The sequence below is a fragment of the Armigeres subalbatus genome, chromosome 2 (genome assembly GCF_024139115.2).
Source record: "Armigeres subalbatus isolate Guangzhou_Male chromosome 2, GZ_Asu_2, whole genome shotgun sequence".
In the NCBI taxonomy this organism is placed as follows: Eukaryota; Metazoa; Arthropoda; class Insecta; order Diptera; family Culicidae; genus Armigeres; species Armigeres subalbatus.
Genome location: NC_085140.1, coordinates 382917085 through 382940436, shown reverse-complemented (window position 1 = coordinate 382940436; position 23352 = coordinate 382917085). Strand labels below are relative to the sequence as shown.

The following is a 23352-nucleotide window of genomic DNA, read 5'->3' as shown; positions in this document are numbered from 1 at the left end:
TATCTTGCTCGCTGCGTACCTCGCCTTCTTGTCCCCATAGTGATGGGCGATATTCAAAGGCGCGATCTGGTGGTGACCGATTCATGAGAGAAGCACTGATGATGATAAGGATCCATTCTGCCCTTACCCTGAGAGAAGTTAAGGATGCCATCAGACAGCTAACGACCAATAAAGCAGCTGGTAAAGATGGTGTCGGAGCTGAGCTCATAAAAATGGGTTCCAGAATCCAGAGATCCAAAGGTTTTACTTCGGAAATTTTTTGGATGACCAAGAACTTATGTTTTGAATACAATCTATTCTATGAGTCACGTAGAGCATGCACCATATTTGAAACAGGCGGTCAGATCTTTGGTTACGCGTGTAGATCTACAGGCCTTGCTTCGGGATTTTTTTGGATGACCAATAACTTAGGCTTTGAACACAATCTATTCCATGCGTCACACAGAGCATGTACCATATTTGAAACAAGAGGACAGATCTTTATAGATCTCAAGTCCTTATTTCAAAGATCTCAAGGCCTTGTTTCAGGAAATTCTTGGGTGAGTTTGAGCATAGATCAGAACACATTCGTGGTTTCATATCACAAAAACCATGTACCATATCACGATCCATACTAGCGTACTATGACCTACAAACAACACCTAGCGAACAAATAGGAAGAAGCCCCGTTCATTATAAGTCCCAATTTAAAATTTTCTGAGTCCCCAGTAGGCACCAATATATAACATTTTCTAAGTCCCCAAATAGGTTTTATTTACGTCGTTTTTTTTTAAATAGCGTGGTTTTTTTTACGCGGTACATGGAGCGACGTAAAAAAAACCTTAGTGTACCGTGGTTCGAGTCCACATTTCTGGAATTTAACGTACCCCGATACAGCTAAGAAATCCCATAAAGACTATTCCAGACGCCTTGGCAGATGATATCGCCGGCCTATCAGCTCTTGTCTGTCTTCTCAAAAACAGAGGGCTATATCAGCAAATCACGAGCCTCCGGGGAACTCCAAACCGGTGTAAGTTCCACCCTCGGAGTCGAACGGGCTCCTGGATGTTCAAGACCCAATTCTCGCCGTGATCGAACATAAGTTATCTGCAGTTCTGTTATGCGCTGGGGGATTAGTTTGACTCACATTTTCGCAAAGGTGAACTCTAACTTGCCATTATCCGATTGCATATTGTGCAATTTTTTTTCTGAAGCATTGAAATGCTTATTGCCAACACATGGAACGAACAATCCATCATCGCTGGGTGGAAGGGTAATCCGATCTGCCATATTGTTCGCGCCATAGTCCAGGATATTCTGGGATATCGTATTCCGGCTAAAGTCTATTGTATTAATTCCAGGTACAAGGTACAAAATTCGGCCCAAAACGTCGGAATCAGAACATTATAGTTCATTTATTTCAATAACAAGATTGCTAAGCCAAGAACACAACACGTATTGAATAAAATCCAGTCGGAATTCCGTAGCGTAAGATATTTTAAATCGTTAACATATTCAAATAATGCCAGCATACTTTTTCTTTGAACAATTATCGGACTTTTCATAATCTCAATAAAATCAATTGTTACAAATATGCAAACATAGGCAGTGAACGAATAATTCGAAATCAATTAATTAATAATTACGGTGGAATTTTGGGGAAATAATAATTCTACCATCGATTTATGAGCCTCATTAGGTTATGCGGTCGTTTTTTTTTCAAAAACCTCAGATGGAAATACTATCATCGTTCAACCAACTTCTTGCTTAAGTAGTGAGTCCTTAGTGATTGTAAGAAATGACTTATAACAACTTTTTTTTTGTTTTCAACAAGCCAATATATTTTATTTTATTTCCTAATCTCTAAACTTTGAGGCAGATAAAACTAATCTATATTTGCCTTAATCAACCAACCGCCGCTGAAAAGCGGTGACAGCCTAACTTTCATGTAGCAACAGTGGTGTAAACAAATGGACCCCTGACATGCTAGCTACTAACGGCTCGATATGTTCCCTTCTGTTCCCGTGGCCAAAAACCTTTTCCCCAACCTAAATTTTAGAACCATCGACGTTTGCATAAAAAAACTTTGTCCACCGTCGAAACAACAACGAAAAAAAAAATCAACTCAAACACATCACCATAAATTTGTCTACGCCACCGCCGTTGGAAATTAGCTGCCTTATTCTTTGCGGGTGCAGGTTTCAAAAAGGCATTTGATAATTGTTTTGATTTGTGCTAAATTGTCACAGGTCCCGCGCGACCAACAAGCGACGTATTTATGGCACCAATAAATTGAGCAAGTGGAAAAAGTTTTTCCTTTCGAGTAGGAAACCCTCCAACCCCACCCCATGGTCACCAATTTACGGTTATGGGAAAGGGTGAGCTATATGTTGATCCTCGCTTGAAAATAGACCGGAGCCAGCTACCAACGCGGTTGCCCTTTCTGAGTCACCGGTCGTCGTCGTTGTCGTCACCCGTTTCTTATTGTTTCCATATTCGACGAAACTGAGCGAGCGATGATGAATGAGGCCTCCGTTCTTCACTTTTCACCAGGTTGACATTCTTTCCAGTCAGGAGCCCGGACACGTAGGCCAGGCCAGTGCAGTGTCAGTAGCGTGTGGGCGAAGAAAGGACAACTTCGCACGAACAGGCACTTGGTTTGGCACGAGCATTGAATTTTCGTTAACTGGATTTGTTATAGCTGCTGTGCTGCTGTTGTCTGTCTTTGGGACTTTTATTTCGATTGCAACAGCCCGGTTCGAGAAAAGTTTCGAGTCATTATTTATTTCCAGTCAGTGGTATCAAATGCTTCTCCAAAGTTCAATTCTAACCTGGGTCATTCACACGAGTTCTAAACAGCAGGGATCCAATGGTAGAATCTTAAATGCTGAAAAAGTTAATTATGTCTAAGATGAACCTTACGTGGTTAAATCTTCATATGGTAGACTGACGTATAATTTTACTCGGGAGCAAGGATGCATGCAGGTTTTGCATAGAAACATTAAATCCACCTCCTGCCTTACAATGTGCGAAAAACGGGTTTGACTTTTGTGTAGCAAGAGAAATTTTCAGACAAACACTCACCGGAGCAATAACACGACATGCAAACCGTTACTGCAGCCACCCAGCGATGATGGATTGTTCGTTCCATGTGTTGGCAATAAATCAAATCAATCACTCCGTTAGACCAGAAATAGCTTCGGTTCACACTTTATTTTGAGGACAGCACTCGGTCACGCCATCAACTTCGTACATATAGCGTCGAGTACAATGAAATTCATTGTTCCATTCCGGTGCAGAGCTCGCTCTCACCCGACCAACGGAGATCAATCAGCCACGATTTAACGGAATTAACATGTTTTCATGAACATCAGTCCAAATCAAAACCTCGCCACGAGACGAGCGCACTGCGAAGTCTGATGGATGTGAAAGTGAGCACACTCTTTCGTGCTCTAAAGACTCTATTACCCTGTTTTTGAGCTCACTGAGGCACGGCGACTGACCTCTTGTCGACAGTACTGTTACCCACGAAAATAAAATATAGATCTTGACAAGCTGATAATTGGCCAACTAACTAAAGCATACCCAAACCCAAATACGACGCATCATTGTTTGATTCGATTGATCTGCTGTCAGTTCTCGATTCGTGATCCGATTCGGTCGGCGCACGCGTCTGTCATGCCATAGATTGAACTCCCCGCACTCCATCGGATCAGTGCTGCATTGTAAATCGACGGATTTCAATGGAATGATCAAACGCTGCCCGTTGACGGGAACAAATTTTACGTAACACTTCTTTCTATAATTTCAAATGTCAGTTCCATAATAGTTCAATTAGTTTTTTATTGGCACACCGAGGACTCGGGAGTACTGAAACATATTTTGTTTACTGCTAAATTCAAATATTGGTATAGATGTGCCAAATATTAAAAAAATATTTTGCTAAATCGAGGAAACGATTTTGTTTTTATGATACACAAAACATTCTGAAAGATGACTTCAATTTATCCATTTAATTCCCATTTTGTATGTTGTTTATAAGTCGAATAAACCTAAAAACATCAACTGTAACTTAAAAGATGATTTCTTTGAACATCTTTTAAGTTCTACATAGATGATGATTTTATTTGACCTAAATTGTTTCGACACTTTTAGTAAACCAAACATGTATAGAATAAAAATAATGTGTACAAAATGCTTCCACATAGAAAGTGTTCTGAACATTGGTCTTCTTTAACGTAGCCCACATCATCCGAAACATGTCCACAAACAACTAAGTCAATAAATATAATTCACTTTGCTATATGTATGCTTGATTTCACACGTCACTTCACGTGCAACTGCCTACCTGCAGCCTACCACTCGCATGTCACCGCGGTGACATATGAGGCCCCAGGTTGACGCTGCCAAAGCGAAGATCAAACCCTCCTGCAATGCCACTGCACAGCTCATCATGACCATTATCACTCAGCTACATGACGTTTACCATGCAGTCACCTTCGTCGCACCCAATCTCCTGCACGCACCCCCGGGACTCATAGCTGCTTTAATCCAACCGAAAAATGTGACTCGCAAAAATATCCTCTGCCGGTGATGCGAATGCGACAGAACTGCATCAGACCCGTTTTATTATTATTATTATTATTGCTATTATTATCGCATCGCAACATTAACGCGCAACTGATTGGCGCTGTCACTCAAAGGAGTAAATTTATCTGACATGAGTCGGACAGACAGACGTGCTTGCCACAGCGGTGTGAAGCCCGAGTGATGCTGCTGTGGTACCACTGCACAGTTGGTGCGATTAGTCGAAATAGTGAACTATTTTATGTGACACATTATAATGTTCTTTTTGTGTGATTTTCAGAAACGAAAAATGTCATAAGACGAGTGTGTGATGTTTTATTAATTTCCACCACTTGATTGTAATCTGGTAGTGAATGATGGAACCTAACAACAAGAAAAAGAAAGGAGTAGTAGAAAGGTACGTAAGAAACACGACAGGGAAAAGATGTCGGAGAGGTCTCCGTTTGACTGGAAACGATGAACAAGACAAACAAGGAGTTCCTGCATATGCAGTTCGAGTTGTAGAAGCTAGTGAAAAGGAGAATTTCGATCATGTGGAGGTGCCTGGTACGTCATGAATTTAAAAACCGTTTCTGCAAGTTGAAGGGTTTCTTACTGGCCAAGTAAGACTGGGATCAACCACTTCTATCTGCAGTTGCACAATCAGACTAGCCTTCTCTACCGTCTGACGGAAATTTCTCCGAAAAGTTTCTCCGAAAAACGCGATGGAATCGCGACGGATATTGTTCCAAGGAATTTTGTATCCATAATCCACTACAATTAATGTATTCCCACAATGTCTGTTGCATTCCTTGGCAGAAGATACCAGGACGCCATCGCCGAGTGACCTTTGTGAAAATTTTTAAAGGGGCATTTAAGGTGAAGGTGGGTTGAGTACCAAAACAAAGCTTTGAAAGTATTGGTACAATAAAAACTGTCATATACTGTAGTAGTATTGGTGTCGTATTTATAAAAAACATAAAATATTAGTAGGGTGGTTCAAAAAACGACGCAGCTCCAACACGCTCACTCGATTCCGTCCTATGCTCCAAGTGTCCTTCAAAAACCGAATCGAACAAAACCTGTGTGAGCACTGAGCACAAGCCGGTTCAAGTTTGTATGAAAACTAGTATGTGAAACTAAACCTTTCATTACACTGGCTATACAGCGCCTCCCCTCCAAACGCTGGCGAAAAGAGAACCCACATAGCTGAAAGCAACATTCCAGAGACTACACTGAACGGAAATCGCACCGCAGGAAAGAACCATTGATTACGTAACGCAAAAAATAGCAAAAAATAGTAATTTGCGTTCGATCATTTAGTAGTTTGTCAATAACTTATTCCAGAAGCTGATTTTCAAAATGTGTTGTATGGTGGACTGGTTTGTTGTTAGAATTCAACTAATAACGGAGTCATAGCGCTAGTAGCAGTAACTTAAACTAAATTATTGAAATTTCGTTATCATTTAGTCTAAGTTACTGAAAATATTGCTGTAACTACGTTACTAGTGGATCGAATGCAAATTACTAAATGATCGATAACATCCTTGATGCTAAAGACTCGCAACCTTGATTAAAATCGACTTCCAACTGTTGGAACGACCATTCAATATGCATTGTCTATGGAGTTAAAGCTCTTAAATATTTCATCCATTTTGTTAAGAAAATAATTTTGAGCTTATTAGTGGAATGTTTTCACTTGTCATAAGAGGAGTGTGTACAATCCCATTTAATTCCACCACTTAGTCGGGCAAGAACGAGACACAGAAGGCGACCTTACTGTTGAGGTCGAAATACGTATCTGTCAAGGTACAATTGAGTGGTGACTTAAATGGGATTGTACAAACTTGTCTCCCCCCTCGCCAGCGCCCAATGACGGAGTGCTACAATCTGAATATGTTAAATTCAACCTCGCCATATCAACTGTCAGTCACACAAACCTGAAACGACCTGTGCACGATAAACCCCTATTTAAACCAGCCCAAACCATCAAACGACACCCAAAAGATGAAACATCATCGAATGATGCTTGGCGGAGCAAAATCATTTTTGAACCACCCTAGTTATTAGTTTGCTGCTGTCGGTGCCGCCGGTGTTTACATTCGCTCCGCGATCAGTTTTTCATAGTTTTTTTCTGGCAAAAATAGCAGTTTTTATAAAGTTTTCGGTTCAAACAAGTGACTGATTTCAAAAAGTGATGTTTCACTTGCATTCCATCAACATTTCGGGCTGCTCATGTGCGGAGAAGTGAGTAAAAACTTGATTTTTCCAATGCCCTTTGAGAAAAAGTGAAGTGCAGTGATAACCCCACCAAATCGCGAACGGCTATTAAATTGGCACAAGATTGCTGATTTATGATATAATTCGAGCCGAAATACATAGGATTCTTCGGAGAAACATGTTCATTATCACGGGAAGTGAATAAATATGCTGTGAACAGGTTAGTAATTCGAATATTGAACTTTTGTTCGAAGCTGTTCAATGCATTCGAATGTTTGTTGGAGAGGAGTGCGGGAGGTGTGGGGTTGACCCGTGGAAGGTCAGGTGCCATATCGACGGCCATCGTGGTACTCTTCCAACTATGTCATTAAGGCTCAATATAATGATTTTGGTGGGGTATTAGTTCGCCCATGTCCGGATGTAATATAATGTATTTTTGTGTTTCCATTGTATAGGACCATATTTTTTTCAAGCCATATGGACAGCCCCTTATTTGTTTTCATAGATGAAAATATGTCACAAATGTGCTCACGACTTTCATATTTATGACAGTGAAATACGTGTTACGAAAAGTCTAACCAGAATCAATACAGACATTCCGAAGAAAGTTGAAAGCAGGCCAAGTTTCAGTTGGAATGTAGAGCCATAGGAGCGGAAGAGGAAGTTTGAGTCAGCACAGGACTATGGTCGACGATTTTTATTGACATGTCAAATCCTTGAGAAACATTTTCAAAACGTCACTCATATTCATCCTCTGTAACATTCTTGTACGTTGAGTCTCCGGGAGTAAGAAATACGAAAACAGAAAGAAGTGAAGATGACGGTCTTGAGTTCCTAGCGAATCAAGTAAGTATGTTGAAATCAGTGTTGCATAAAATGTTTCACAGTGTCACGCTTAATCGTAGAAGCTCCTAGACTTCCAGTGGTCGACGTTTTCCAACCTAGCCATCGGGCAACGTCGTGAGCTAATAACCAAGTTTATGTTGGTGTTGCTTTCGTCCAAACTATCAAGTCATAACTTGTAGAAGCTATCGTCCAGAATGTGTCACGCTGAACACCAAACGTTAGTGCACGACCAAGAGATACCTGCTTGGTTACCTGATTGGCTACAGCGTCGATACACCTATGCCTGGCGTATTGTACTGCCGTAATCTGGAAAAGTGACGTAACAGCCATTTTACAACATGTATGTTTTCCATTTTTCTGTTAAAGAGCTCGATGAGTAGTACACGTTAACACCATTTTTGGAAAATGGCGTATACGTCACTTTTTCATATTACGGCAGTGTAGAGCTCCATAATCGTCGGTATTGAGAAATGTTCCTCCAGTTTCCTCGAACGTTTAGGGTCTCCAGGTCCGATTCCACCGTGTGCAGCCAGCGTGTTCGTGGCCCTCCTCTATCCGGTTAACCGTTCTTCCGACATTCATACTAAGTGACCAGCTCACTGAAGTCTGCCGTATTTTATACAGTTCACAATATTTTCTTCTTTGTATAATTGATACATTGTCTATAATCGCATATTTGTAACATTTGCATTTTGGTTGATTTTGAAAAAAAGTTTATCAATCCTCCCCACAAACTCAATAATTTCTAGTTTACCACAGATAAGCAGAATAGTAAACTCTATTTTGCTATTGTAGGATCAAATGAAGTGAATTGCGCTTTCTGAACGATTCACAGGCTTTTTTACAAAATGAACAAAAATGCGAGTACAGCTCATGATTCATGTGTCTGCACTACACACCATGATCTAGTTTTCCTCCGAATATTGTACGCATCACTTTTCATTCAAAAGCCCCGAAAGCTCTCCGGTCCGCCTCTCTCAACGTCCATGCTTCATGTCATGTAGAATCAGAGTTAGAGGGGTTAGACAAAAAGGTTGAGATAGGTTTCCCCAAAAACTAGAACTAATATGCCGACCAATGGTGGCTATAGATCAAGAATCCATCTAAACTACGCAGAGATATGGCCATTTCCGTAAAAACGGTACCGGAAACATGATTAAATGATAACAGATTGAAATAATGCAAATGTGAGTATCTGACTGCATGGCTTTGCGAGACGATAATTACAGAAGCATTTCCAGAATGATAGAGTCCACTGCCACCCTTACAGCAGGTTCCATGGGCCTTCCAGGAGGGGCCGGTTTTGGCACCATCAGGAACCATGCATATGTGGGAGACAAAATTCATGTTTTACCAAGACGATGAATGTAGGATCTTTATTAAAGATACATTTTGATGACTGTAAGAATCTCTGACCAATTTGTAACAGGTTCCGGGTGTTCTGCGAAGGTGACATTTGTTCAGGGTGTATGGCCATTCCCGTACCGTTTTCACGAAAATGGCCATATCTCTTCGTATACCTAACGGATTTTCGATCTGCAACCAGCATTGGTCAGCATATTAGTTCTAGTTTCTGGGGAAAGCATAAAACATCATGGCAGTAAACGTCATATAAAATGACAAGATGAAGAAAAAATGCCTTTTTAACATGCCCTCGAAAAACCCGGAACGTCTCCGGTGGCCAAAGGTAAATCAGACGTTTCGCATAGGGACAGTGAAGAGTTTCTGTGCCCGATGGTCACAGTTTCATCAAAATCGGATCATTCTACGCAAAGTTATGCTTATTGGAACTTCGACAAAATTTTGCCTAGCTCAACCTTTTTGTCTAACCCCTGTATGTAAAGAGCACATTTCGTTTCCGTCTGCATGCTGCGAGACCTAAGCTGGTTACGGTAATCCGAATGCTCTTTTCGCAGCAGCAATACGTTTTTTCACGTCACGGGAAACGTCATTGTCACATGCCACAAGCGTTCCAAGGTGAACAAATTCTTCAACAACTTTAAACACATGCCCATCAAGCACTATTTCTACACCAATACCGCTGGGCCTTCCTCTATCTCTACCTACCACCATGTACTTTGTCATAGTATAGTTATAGTTAAGCCAATTCTCGCCGTCTTCTTCTTCAGTGGGACAAAAGCCTCCACTACTGCTCTGCGATTGATTCCAATGAGGTCGATGTCGTCGTCCAGGAGCATATGTGACCGTGTGATGATAGTGCCGTTCCTTTGCACGCCATCTCCTAATAGCGTCCTCGAGTGCAATGTTGAACGATATATTTGAAAGTGCCCCACCCTGCTTCAACTCGTCTAAGATCACAAGGTTGACACTTCGTCTGCAATCCGAATACCAGCGTTGCACGTATCAGTCTAATCAGTTTTGCCGGAAAACCATATTCGAACATTATCTGCCACAGCTCATTTCTTTTCACTGAATTGTACGCTGCTTTGAAATCAATGAACACATGGTGAGTCTGCAAGTTGTACTCCCGGAATTCATCAAGGATCATCCGCAGGCTAAACATCTGATCCGTCGTTGATCGGCCCTCACGAAAACCTGCCTGGTATTCGCCGACGAAGGATTATCACATTCTAGTCTGTGGCCTTTCTTAAAGATTGGACATATGAGGCCATCCAGTTCTTCATCCTCCTATATTTTCTGGATAATGTGGTGGATCAATTGATGCAGCTGCTCACTTCCGACCAAGAGATACCTACCCTCCAATTCTACGCCAAGTCCGGCTGGATAGTAAAATGCGACTACATAACAGCCACGTCGATGAGTGTAGGGCCGCTGGATCGTCAAATCCACCCGAAGTTCAATCAAATCGAAGCACGATACTTTCAGAAACGGTTTTACTACATCCATCCCGAGCAGCACACTTGCTGTCACTTATGTACGACCAAATCCAGTCATATATGAATTGTTGCAGCTAAGTCGACAAGCACGGCAAGGAAGTCGCAGTTCCATCTCTTCTAGATTCCGCTGCGATGACAAATTTTATCACCATGAAGTTGGCAAATGCTCTTACCACCCCAGTCAAGCCGTAATTGATGTTGCAGTTACAGGAATCCGAGAATCTATGGAGCAGATAAAGTGAAAAATCTCCGCAACGGCTCAATCACGAACCATTCACCCTTTCTGGTTAGAAAATATCTGAAAAAAGCCATCCATTTCTTCTTCAATCCCTCGCACCGGTCTGCTTCCTATCGACTGGTTTTAAAAATATGTGCTTCAAAGATTCTTGGAAAGCCACCGAAACAAAAAATCTTGATTTGCCCAATCGTCCGAAAGATATTGAAAAAATAGCAAAGCGCGATGGAGGTTGGTACTCGGATGTTGATGGCTTTTCCGCAAAACGTAACCTTCAAGTGGTCTTGCTGTGTAGGGGTTATCACGCCTATCCAGAGAGTAGGAGGTTGAGGGTTCGAGTCCCTCCAAGGCACGTTGATTCTTTTTCGCAAAATTTAATATCTATTTGTCCATTTCGAAACATATGCTGTACATATAAACATTTCCAGATCAACCGAAACAGATCAACATTTCCTGTGATTTGTTTATCGCTGATTCCATCGGATAGCATAGCATAGCGTAGCATATGTGATTGTACAAATCGTGGGTGGCTATACAATGCTCAATTGAGCAATCTACTGTATATTGTCGCAAATTGGTACTTGGGATTAGTACCTTTTCCTATACAGTAGCAGTTGTATACCTGGCCACGTCCTTACAATCACGGAAGGAAGGGAAGGAATGTTAGTTCAACATATACTAGTGAAGATGCAGGGAACCCATACTACCTTCATAGATGTCTCGGGAAGGAAAATTTGTGTTAGTGGGTAAGGTAGGGATAATAGGGAGCTCTATTCGACAATATAGAGCGTTTGTCAATAACAGTATATGCTGGAAAAATATTAAAATATAGTCATCAATTTACTTACGAACCGTCCGGAGGACAAAGTAACCTGGATTTTACAAATGTTCCGCATTATATACAAAACACGTTCAACCGCATACTTATTCACCGAACATTAAAATCAGAACCAAAAACACGGATTTTACAAATCTAGACCAACATTTGAAAAGAGCGTAACAGCCAAAATTTATTTCTTCTGATTCTTCTTCCACATACATAGCTATATATACAGACGAAGAATCAGAGGGAATAAGTTTTGGCTGTTTCGCCCTTTTCAAATGTTGGTCTAGAAATGTTCTAAATCCTACCTGAACCACGTCCGATCACGCACCAATTGTTTACTAACTCGGCCGCGCGAACTATCTGCTTACTGAGCAGAAACACGACAAAACAGGCACTGACGGCCGCGCAATGCAAAACACAATATTTCGACAAATCTCGTGATCGTTCAGCTGTCCGAAACAAGAGCCAACACGCACTGAACTAATTAACTTTATTACCGGTCGCGCAATGCAAAACACAAAATTTCGGCAAATCGCGCGATTGTTCTGCAGTCAGAAACAAGAGCCAACTCGCACTGAACTGATTAACTTTATTACCGGCCGCGCAATGCAAAACACAATATTTCGGCAAATCTTGTGATCGTTCTGCTGTACGAAACAAGAGCCAACACGCACTGAACTCTGTTTATCGCTGATTCCATCGGATCTGCTCAAAATCTATGAATTTCTGACGGCACCCCAGCAACTCCTAACTCAACCTCACGCACACTTTTAATGTTGGCTATGTATAAACGATAACACTTTAAAAAAAGCTGTAATTGCTGGTAAGTATACCTCGAGCAACACAGAGACTCCCTGAATCAAACGGCCTCAGGGTCGGCACGCTCACCTCAAGAAACTCGCGGACAGGTAATTCTCGCACTCCAAATAGGAAAACCACAGTATTTTAACAGGACACACTTTATTCGGCTTCTCTTTTCTAACCTCTTTCCCTTCTAATCTCTCCTTCCCACTTCCTTATTGGCTAATCTAACCTTACTTCGGGGCCCCTACTTCCTTCCACAGTTCCACCACACCTTCCCTTCCTTTCCTGCTTCCTATTCTTCAATGGCGGTGGCGGCTAATCCAGGAACGCCGGCGACTAGCGATGGCGTCCCACTGTCTTTCGGGGTGGCTTGGGCGTCCGTTGTAGTTTCCGGGACGGAGACGCGCACTCTCGACCTGCCAATATGGTGACGGATTGGCCTTCGACGGATACGATGCCGGTATTGGTCGAGGACGGTACACCACGGCTTTCTTCGGGACTCTAAATCCAAAACGGCGGCCTTCTGGTTTTTGTCCAAAAAACGGCGGGGTTCTGATAATTGGAGGAATAATGCGTTCAGGTTATGCCACTACGAGGTAACTACCGGTTACCTGATGTCCACTGCACCGACTTCTATTCCACTGTCCACTTTCTCTTTCACTATGTAACACTTTCGAAATGCTAGCTCCTAGTTTTCCAACTCAAACTATCTTGGTCGACGACTTGTTTGTTAGTCAAGTGTTCTGTGGACAGGGAGACGGTAATATCATGCATTGAGGTCTATGACCTCGTCCCTCGGGCAGTGACCTAATTTCCAACCAAATGGCCACATTACGCCACCCCTTCATGGCCGTCCAAAGGGCTTTTCCTTGGTTCTCTGGTGGTGGGACACTGTACTTCAGTGGGTGGTTGGCTGCGTAGGGTGGTGGTAGAGCTCAATTTAAGGCCTAGCCTACTACAGGGAGCTGACTGGGAAAAACCTACACTGAGACACGAGTATTACCTGCATTTTCAACATTTATTCCACGAAATACACTACACTAAACACGGATTTCTCGGTAACACTCTCGACATAACCTAACCAACACTTACAAAGCCTTTCCAGAGCAGCAATTCTGGAGTATTTCATAGAGAAGCGCTGCCAGGCGACTGTAGTGCTTGCATTAGATGGGCTTTCAACATGCCTGAAACATTGTTTGGAATACCATCCGAGAACATAGCGATAAAACCGTTACACGATCTCAAAGACGATTAATCCGTCTCAATATAGGGTCTTGTTTAGGACACAAGATCGGCCGTGCTGCGGTTCAATGTCAAGATGCCGCTTCTTGTGGAAATCCTCACCAAGCACAAGGTAATCTCTTACATTGACCGAATATTTGATAAATTTGTACCTGTGTTGACTTCCGCTAAGATGAAGCGTCTATGGAAAATTAGTACTGAGAATAAAAGTTTCCTCATCTGTTTTAGGATGCTCCAGTTCCGGATGGCTACGTTCATCAGAGAACGACAATCGCATTCATGTGTAACTTCTGACTGCGAAGTCGAAGGTTGCATTAAATAGCCACCAAGCATTACATCACTCGTTTGGATCTGAAGGTCGCTGTCCTGTATTCCAGAAGATAAAATAATGAAAATGAACGTCAACCGAAGTCTAAACAAAACGATGTTTAAAATGAAAATCACACGTAATAATGCATTTCGATTGGGGTCCGTGACGTTCGGCATAAGTACGTTAGGCATAAGGACGTCAGGCATAAGTACGTTCGGCATAATGGACGTTTGGCATCTGCCTTCTTTATGTCATTAGCTGTTCTTTAGGTAATTTTATGCCTAACGTACTTATGCATAACGGGGTATACCCTTTCGATTTTATTGATCTTAGATCTTGAGATTCTCCAAACGACTTGATGGATTTAAAAATTTATTTTTTTTTTCAACTTTCGCTCCATTTAACAAAAATGGGAAATCAGAAGGACGCAAATAACAAAAATACAAAACAAATCTACACTTTCGTCACACATACTAAGAAACATCGTTCGACCTGTAGGAACTTATTTGCAGCATACCGGTGAATTCGAAATTTTGTATACTTTTACAAGATATTCCAATGAATTGAGCTATGATGTGATGCACGCTAATTCAGTGAAAAATGGTTGAGTTTTAAAACCGTTTAGGGAAATCGTTTGCTAACTTTCTTGAATCTCAAAATTGCTAGATAAGTCATTATGAAAAATTACGCTTGATATGACCCTTCAAACAAACGACATTTCCGGTCTCATGCCCAGTTCGCCCAAATAACATTTTCGGCCATATGACCTGTTCGTCCGAAAGACGTTTTTGGCCAAATGACATTTTATGCCAAGCGACCAATGACCAAATGACATATTCGACCAAACAACTTTCTGCTTAACTTTCCCAATTATAACATCAATTGGCTAAAACGAATAAAAATAAAAATTCGGTTCGAATAAAATCGACTTGGGTAAAGTAGGAGCTGCGGGACAAAGCGTGAAGAGTAGTAGCGCAACTTTCGTATGAATCTCTGAAAAAAGCTGCAGATCAATAGAACTGTTCTCATACGCCGAACAGCATATTATCAGGTTGAAATAGCTGTTATTTTGCCTGTCTTGGTAAGAGTAGTCACCATGCTATTGCCAAAACCGTTCCTGGGTGGACGTTAGGCAGAATAGCAGCGATTTCAACAATGCTGTTCTTATGATTGGCCCTCTCCTAGAAAAAAATAATCAATTTCTGTTTGCTTCACACTTGTCGTTTGCTTGCAATATCTATCCATTATATTCTTCATTGCTTTACTCCCTCCTGCCTCGAGCAGTCAATATTCAACTCACAGATAATTTCCAATAAATCAATAATGGTAAAGTTATGCGCACAGTGATCAAAACTTTCCCAAATAAATGGATTTCGGCCAAACGGCTTTTTTTTTCAATATTATCCATATTTCCCCTATTGAGAATGAGCATGAGCATGATGACCGTGCATTTCGTAGTTGCTATTCCGTGATCGACCAGAACAACAATTGCAATTGCACAGAGAAACAATGGGTGGAAGCATGGGATTTGCTCTCCAACCTCAATATGCTCAGTCCGAGAGCTATAGTATTTTGGCTACGTCCTCACGGTCATCGAGGATGGGAAGGAACTGATGATGCAGTCACTCGCCCACTGCAAGCCGAGAACACCTCTGCACTCGCCACGAGTTCCTGTGGAATTTTATTGGAATCTGGGGGTTAGATTTTATGGCAGAGGTTCGTCTTGGTTAACGGGTTGCCAATGTGATAGTAATGAAAAGGTGGTGTATATTCTAATTAGATGCCGAAACGAGCTTTTTTTGCTCATTTCGAATTCTAACAGTTACCTGTTAGAACTAATCAAGTTGTAGGTATAGGGATAGAAGATGGAAATGGTATGAAAGCCCATTTCCTGGGATTGAACTCATGACCTCCTGTGTATGAGGTAGAAGCGGTAGCCATATGACCACCAAGCCAGTATTATCCATATTTCCCCTATTGTATACTAAGTGCATAGAAAAAAATAAGCTGTCAGGCGGCTATTTTCTGCTTATGTAATGCGATTGCAATAAAAGTGGAATAAGATGAAACGCCTTTTTATAAAAACATTTTACTTTAAATCCGGATTAAAAAAAGTTTAAAATTAGCTTATCGCACCACTGTGACACTGTCTGAATGACTGTTGCTCGTCCACCCTTCTATCAAGCGCATCAACGTATGATGATGCTGCGGGCGCGATGGATCCTTTGCGCGATGCATTTTTAGATTCAAGGATGGATTTGTCCATTTTAACTTGGGAATTCAGTTTTCTAGGTGCGAATTACGTATACATATTCAAGAATAAAAGAACAATAATAGTAATAAAAGAACAAACCCCGCTGAAATTTTCAAAATGACCTAAGTAACATTTTTTCATGAATTAACTTGAGTCTGGTAATTGTAATATTCAAATTAATTCATGAAAAAAGTGTTAGAAAAGTTAAGCAAGAAATTTTCCGCAAAATCCATCGGTTATGAAGCTAGATAAAACTGTCTCATAGTTTACTACATTTACATTTTGGCTATGCGCGTTCCAGTGTAGTAGCAGTGTTGGTACAAAAGCTAAGGAAAATACGATTTTTTTTTTAAATTCCCGGTCATTGTTTATAGTATTGTTACAAGAATCAAAAACCTTCCAATGTGATTCCATATTTGCGTATTAAAAATTAGTTTTTATCCAACTTCCGGCCACAGTGTCGTGCGTTTCACTTTTTGGCAGTAATAAGTGACGGTTCAAAACCAAACACATGAGATCCTGTCACACTTTGAGCCGAGCAGTCAGTCATCTATCTGTTTGCATATTCGCGCAGGTTCAGTTATGCAAGGGAGCCACTAAGTTTGCAACACACAACGCACACGGTATAAATAGCATCGTGCATCATGTTGCACTATACTGCAAGCAGGTCTGGCGGACGGTGAACGGATGGTAGATGCCTACACAAAACAGAAACGATAGCGCGCGCGAAAAACTAAATGATCCGCGCTAAATGGCATCAATTTGTAGCCTCACACGTTCGGTAGTGAACGCTGGCAGCGGTACCAGGCACCAGTTGGTGGATGTAATAAAACTCACTTATAATTATTGTTATTAGCGGTTTTCCTCAAATTCCTGCGACGCATTCTGGCTGCGAAGCGTCAAATGTCAGACGATTTAGGACGTTTGGGCTAATTGGGACTGACTTGTGATGCATACGTTTGCCGCGGAGAACCTTTGGGGAGGGATTTGACTGGATGACAAAGGGTCAATCATATTTGTGTGTTTAAATAAATATTGGGTTGGATATGAGAGGCCTATAGGCTGAAAACTATTGAAACAGATAATTGCGGCTCGGATTTCCCAATTTTATTTCGTAGTTGCAGTGTTAAGGATGCTATATTAAAATGCCATTCACTCAATACATTGAATCGTGGTTTTACCTTTCTCGTATACTAAGTGTACATTAGGGCTGAGTAGAATGAATTACAATTCATATGGGCAGAATGAATTACAATTCGTACACCCTACCAGCGACTGTGAGATTTTCTAATAATTCTGTTTAAGATTCTACCAAAACCTCTATACAAAGTGGGCATATGCGAAATTATTAGATTTCTATATAAAAATGTAAGCCCACAAACAAATATTATCAGAAAAGCTTGCAAAATTCTAAGATTTCATATAGTATTTGTATAAGAACCTAGCATTGCCGTATGCGCATTTCTTATACAGATTTTGGTAGATTCTTGAAATGTTAGAAAATCTAACATTCATTGGTTGGGTGTATAGTTCATTCTCAGTGATTCACCAGAACCAGATTGTACAGAGAATCAAGTGAATGGTTTAATTAGGATTGATTGTACATCAATTTTGGACGTCACGATTGTCTTAGGGTAGAATATTATATTAGTAAGGAGAGACAAGATATCGAAATATATAGTATGCGAGCAATAAAAACCATAAACGTCAATTCCGATCTAATAGATTTATACAATTAATAGTTTTTTTGAGTAAATAATTTCTCTTATAAGAAATGATCATGGGCCGATCCCGATGTCCTACCTATGAGGCAGAAGTAACAGCATAAAACCACCACTGTGTTACACCTAAAATTGAAAATAATCCAAAATTGTTTCCGATTTAATCCATCATTCCTCTTTCACAGTTTACTGTTGAGTCTGCCCATTATTGTTCGACATAATAATCCTGGAAAAGAATAGAACATCACTCCGATGTTGTAGCTGCCAAATTCCACAACTATGCACTCGGAAAACATTCACTCTTTCCCACCACCGCGGGTATGTCATCTTTCCATCCATTTGTTGTAGGTACTCATGAAGAGAAGAATGTGACACAGTTGCTCTGCTGATTAATGGTAACAGATTGTCAGTCTCAGCACAATAAAACCGCACAAATTCCATGTGCGGAGATGAATTTAGCAACGCGACACGCTTGCTGCCGCCACATACGGAGGCCGCTTAGTTCTTCAATGAATGTGACATCCGGTCCCGGGGAAAGTGGGAGAGGGTTGCACCGACGGCCGTGGGGGAAAATCGCTCATCAAAATTCAAAATTTTCGCTGTTGTTGCTGATCAATATTCGGGAAATGTGTTTCCACTCATTCACATACCGCAAGCGGAGCCGGAGGAAGCGCACACGAGCAACGGCATGTCCTCGGATGTTGTTATTCGACGGTTCAGTGCTGATGATGATGCGCTGCTGACAGGTTGCATAGATGACTGTGGTGACGATGATGATGTTAATGTGTCTCGCACGAATGTGAGTCATTTAGATTTCCATTTTAGAGGAGAAAATTCCTACCCCTGCCACCCTAAACCATCTAAACGGGAAATTGCGAGGGCCATCATTATTCTGTACTGGAGGTAAAAGCACGGATTGAAATTCTAAATATTGTACCGGTGATGTATCACAGTGCAATTAGAGCTTAATAACGTGTGAATACGATGAACAACTGGTATTTATTGGGACATTTCAGACGGATCAACATTAGACATAATGCGGTTTCAAAGTACGGGTTTATTTAAACAATATCATTTGTATATTTTGATCAATATGAACTTGAATCTAATTGTAATTTATTTCAAAACAACATAAAAGTTGAATAAAGTATATGGAACACTTATTCGGGGTGGCTCAAGTGTTAAAATCATACAACTCACAAGAAAATATTTGGGGATATTTTTAAGTCTAGTCATTTCGAAATAAGAAACAAAAATGGTACATTATTATTTACCCACCAAGGGCCAAGAAAATTCAACGGAAATTTCTTTAGAATTTTTGCCGAAGATTGTTCAAAATGTAGATTTCAATAAAAAAAAACTTCGTCGAGTCGAGTCAAGTACGAGACACTGGAGACGATCTTATTGTTGAGGCCGAAATACGTATCTGTCAAAGGTACGAATAAAGTTCGAACGGCATTCGCTAATTGAAACGTAAACACATGTAGGGGAACTAAGTTCAAAATGCGCCAGTCATGGAAATTTCTGAGTTAATAGACTGAATTTAGTTTCAAAACCGATGGCAGCTGATGTCCAAACATGTTGTCGGATCACTAAATTTAAAATATTTTGTTAAGACATCTATAATGAAATTTGAAAAAAAGGTGTTTTCCCTCTTTTGATAAAATTTGGGCTTCCGTTTTGCTAAGGTTTTTTTTCACTAGATGAAAACATTTTCTCGATAATCTTAACATATGTTTAGAAAATCAAATTAATAATGATTGTGCCGAGTTACTAAAATCTTCAATTCAAAACGCGCCTACCAGATATGCTTGACTGTGGATGTTATGGTTTGACAATGGCGTGTCCCATAATTTATTTATTTATTATCAGGCTAAGGCCGGAGTGGCCTGTGCTGCACATAAAAGTCTTCTCCATTCAGGTCTCGTGTCCGTAGAGAACTACCGGTCTTATAAGCGTTTTGTAGATAGTCAGTTTGGTACGGCGGCGAACTCTATTCGATCGAAGCGTCTTACGGAGTCCAAAGTACGTACGATTTCCAGCCACTATGCGCCTCCGAATTTCTCTGCTGGTATCGTTATCGGCGGTCACCAGCGAGCCCCAGGTACACGAATTCTTCAACCACCTCGATTTCGTCACCACCGATATAAACTCGTGGTGAGTGGCTTACATTGACCTCTCTTGAGCCTATTCCTATCATGTACTTCGTCTTCGACGTGTTGATGACTAGTCCATTCCGTTTAGCTTCGCTTTTCAGTCTGATGTAGGCTTCCTCCATCCTCTCAAAGTTACGTGCCATGATATCAATGTCGTCGGCGAAACCAAATAACTGGACGGACTTCGTGAAAATCGTACCACTCATGTCAATTCCTACTCTTCGTATTGCTCCCTCCAAAGCGATGTTGAATAGCAGACACGTGAGACCATCACCCTGCCGTAACCCTCTGCGCGTTTCGAAGGAACTCGAGAATGCTCCTGAAACTTGAGCTACGCACATCGCCCGATCCACCGTCGCCTTGATCAACCGTATCAGTTTATATGGAAATCCGTTTTCGTGCATTAGCTGCCATAGCTGGTCCCGATCGATTGTATCATATGCGGCTTTGAAGTCGATAAATAGATGATGTGTGGGCACGTTGTATTTGCGGCATTTCTGCAATACCTGACGTATGGCGAACACCTGGTCTGTGGTAGAGCGTTCACCCATAAATCCCGCCTGGTACTGCCCCACGAACTCTCTTGCAATTGGTGTTAGTCGGCGGCATAAAATTTGGGAGAGTACCTTGTAGGTGGCGTTCAGCAATGTGATTGCGCGGTAGTTGCTACAATCCAGCTTATCGCCCTTTTTGTAGATGGGACACACGACACCTTCCATCCACTCCTGCGGCAGAACCTCATCCTCCCAAACCTTGGTAATGACCCAGTGCAGCGCTCTAGCCAGCGCACCACCGGATTTAAACAGCTGTCCTAGTAGTTGGTCAACTCCAGGGGCTTTGTTATTTTTCAGCCGGCCAATCTCCTCCTGGATTTCCTGGAGATTCGGAGCCGGAAGTCGCATGTCCTGCGCGCGTGCTCCTAGGTTCATTACCATACCGCTACCGTTGTCTGTCATATCGTCATTCAGGTGCTCTTCGTAGTGCTGCAGCCACCTTTGGATCACCTCACGCTCGTTTGTAAGAAGGTGTCCCATAAACGATCTTTTTATAAATTATTAATAATTAAAAAGTAAGAAACGTAAAAAAGTAAAAGTGAGAAAATAAACGCAAAAAATTAGAAGTAATGAGTGATGGAAAGTGAGAAATTCCAGAAGTAAGGTCTCAAGACATACATGTGTGATCAAAGATCATCCGGCTGTTTCAAATACGGTACATGTCCTTTTTGATACATAGAACAGATCTCAAGATCTATCTGTGAACCCAAAGATAAATCGGACGGCTTCAAAATATGGTGAAGAAGTATAGAATAGAATGTTTCAAAGGTATAGGCTCTCGGTCATCCAAGAAGCACTTGGACTAAGGCCTTAAGTTCAACAGACGTAACTAAAGAGCAAGCGGACTGTTTTGTATATGACACTTCCCTTTCTTGATGTATTGAATAGAATGTATCAAAGGCATAGGTACTAGGTTATTCAAGAAATTAAAGAAGTAAGGCTTCAATACTTACACGAGTGACCAAAGGTCTGTTTTTAATAAGTTACATGTCCTCTGCGATACATAAATTAGGAAGAGTTTACAGCTTAGGATCTTGGTCATCCAATAAATCCATAAAGTAAAGGCCTCACGATCTAAACGCGTAACCAAAGATCAATCGGACTGTTTCAAATATTGTTACGTTTAAGTATGTTAGCCACTGTTATTTCGTGAATATCTAGTCGACTGTAAACGCACCCTTAAAAGCAATGCAATTATCATCTCGAATGGTTGCATAACGCACCAACCGCCACTTTAAATACCGCCACGTACCGCACACCCCTGCTGAAAATATTTGACATCTTCGTAAAGCGGCGCTGACATAGATGGTGCTCATCGCACACACGCTACCATCAAGCAGCTTCAACCAATGCAAAAGGTGTCTTTTCCTTTTTCACCGTCGCCGCCAGCAGCAGCTCGTCGACAGCACGAGCAAGAAAAAAAGTTTAGTTTCGCCCACGAGGGACAAAAGTGCGGAAAAGTATAATTTCCCTTCGAAGTAACGCGGAATTGTGAAAAAAATATTCTCAGTCGTTTTAGTTGGACGCGTGAACGATAAAAAAGTCCGACGAGGTAAGATTTATTTGTCTTAGGCGGAACCTTAAAGGCTAACCTCAATCCTCATTGATTAGCACCAAGATTCGCGCGCTACCACACGTGGAAATCATTATCCGACGACGAGAGGAATATTACCATTATACCACCCGTGATCCAATGCGACGAATATATTCTGAAAATGAGCAGTAATTGAATGAGTGAAAGGTAAATCTTACTTTTTGATCTATGAAACAAGTGATTATTGAACTTTTAAATCACAGATCAGATGCGCATGGTAGGATTGGGACAAAACCGGATCACAATCAGCGCAAAACGGACAGGGTCATCGGAGTCTAATCAAGAAGCGTTCCAAGAGACAGAAACACCCCCTCAATCGGGTAAGTTTCCTGCGATGAATGAAAACCTCCCTTTCTAAGACTCGAATAATTTAACAGGGTGTTTTAACGGAACCAGAAAACCTTGACCGGAGGCTTCTCCCGGCTTGGGCCGAAGCAGTAGCCTGGCGGCTGGAAGCCAATCGACAACGGGAAGAAGGTCAACACTCGCTTGACGACGGAACAGTGATCCATTGCAAAGCTGCAACCAAAGCAGTAAGCCGGCGGTGGGAAGCCGATTTCCGACGCGGTGAAGAACGACACTCTCGCCTCGACGACGGGACTGTGATCGCGGGATCAGTCGCACAGCAGCGACCGGAGCAGAAAGGAGGTGGCCGGAAATCGATCGACAACAAGAGGGAGTGCGAAACCCTCGCATCGACAGCGGAAGTGCCTCGGAGATACCCCATCCAGGTACCAGGTCGCACTGGACGGCCAGAGGGGTATTCAGCAGAGGACAGAAGCAGCGTGGGTGGAGCAATTACGGTGTGCGGCATGCAAGGCGTCGCGGCGGTTTGTGTTCCGCCGTGCAAGGGCACGAGATGAATTAGGGGGACGCCCCAAGTGAAAAGGGAAAACCGTGAGTACGGAAATGCTAGTGTAAGGAAAGTAAATAGAAGGAAGGAGAAAAGGAAAGCTGGGTAGGAGGTAGGAAGGCAAGAGAAATATGGGGATAAAACCCTAAATATATGTACAAAATGAAATTTGCGGCTTTCTTGTTTATTTCGATGCATTAGCCCAACAGTTTTGTGTAGTTTAAGTCTACTTTGGTAGCTCCGCTCGATCCGCTACCGGACCACTCGCAACAATATGACAAGTGCCATTTTTTATTAATAGAATACGACGTTCTATCGAAATTGGTTTTCGGTC

The 23352-nt window shown here is 41.7% G+C and overlaps 1 protein-coding gene across 1 annotated transcript; it reads left to right on the top strand.

Annotated features, from left to right (window-relative positions):
• The first annotated feature begins 21970 nt into the window (after window positions 1–21970).
• On the top strand, window positions 21971–23113 carry LOC134217316 (uncharacterized). The gene is made up of 4 exons (XM_062696067.1): window positions 21971–22123; window positions 22183–22485; window positions 22543–22570; window positions 22611–23113. The coding sequence occupies exons 2-4, from the start codon at window positions 22374–22376 to the stop codon at window positions 23026–23028; spliced, it is 558 nt and encodes a 185-aa protein (XP_062552051.1). The 5' UTR covers window positions 21971–22123; window positions 22183–22373; the 3' UTR covers window positions 23029–23113.
• The last annotated feature ends 239 nt before the right edge of the window (window positions 23114–23352 follow it).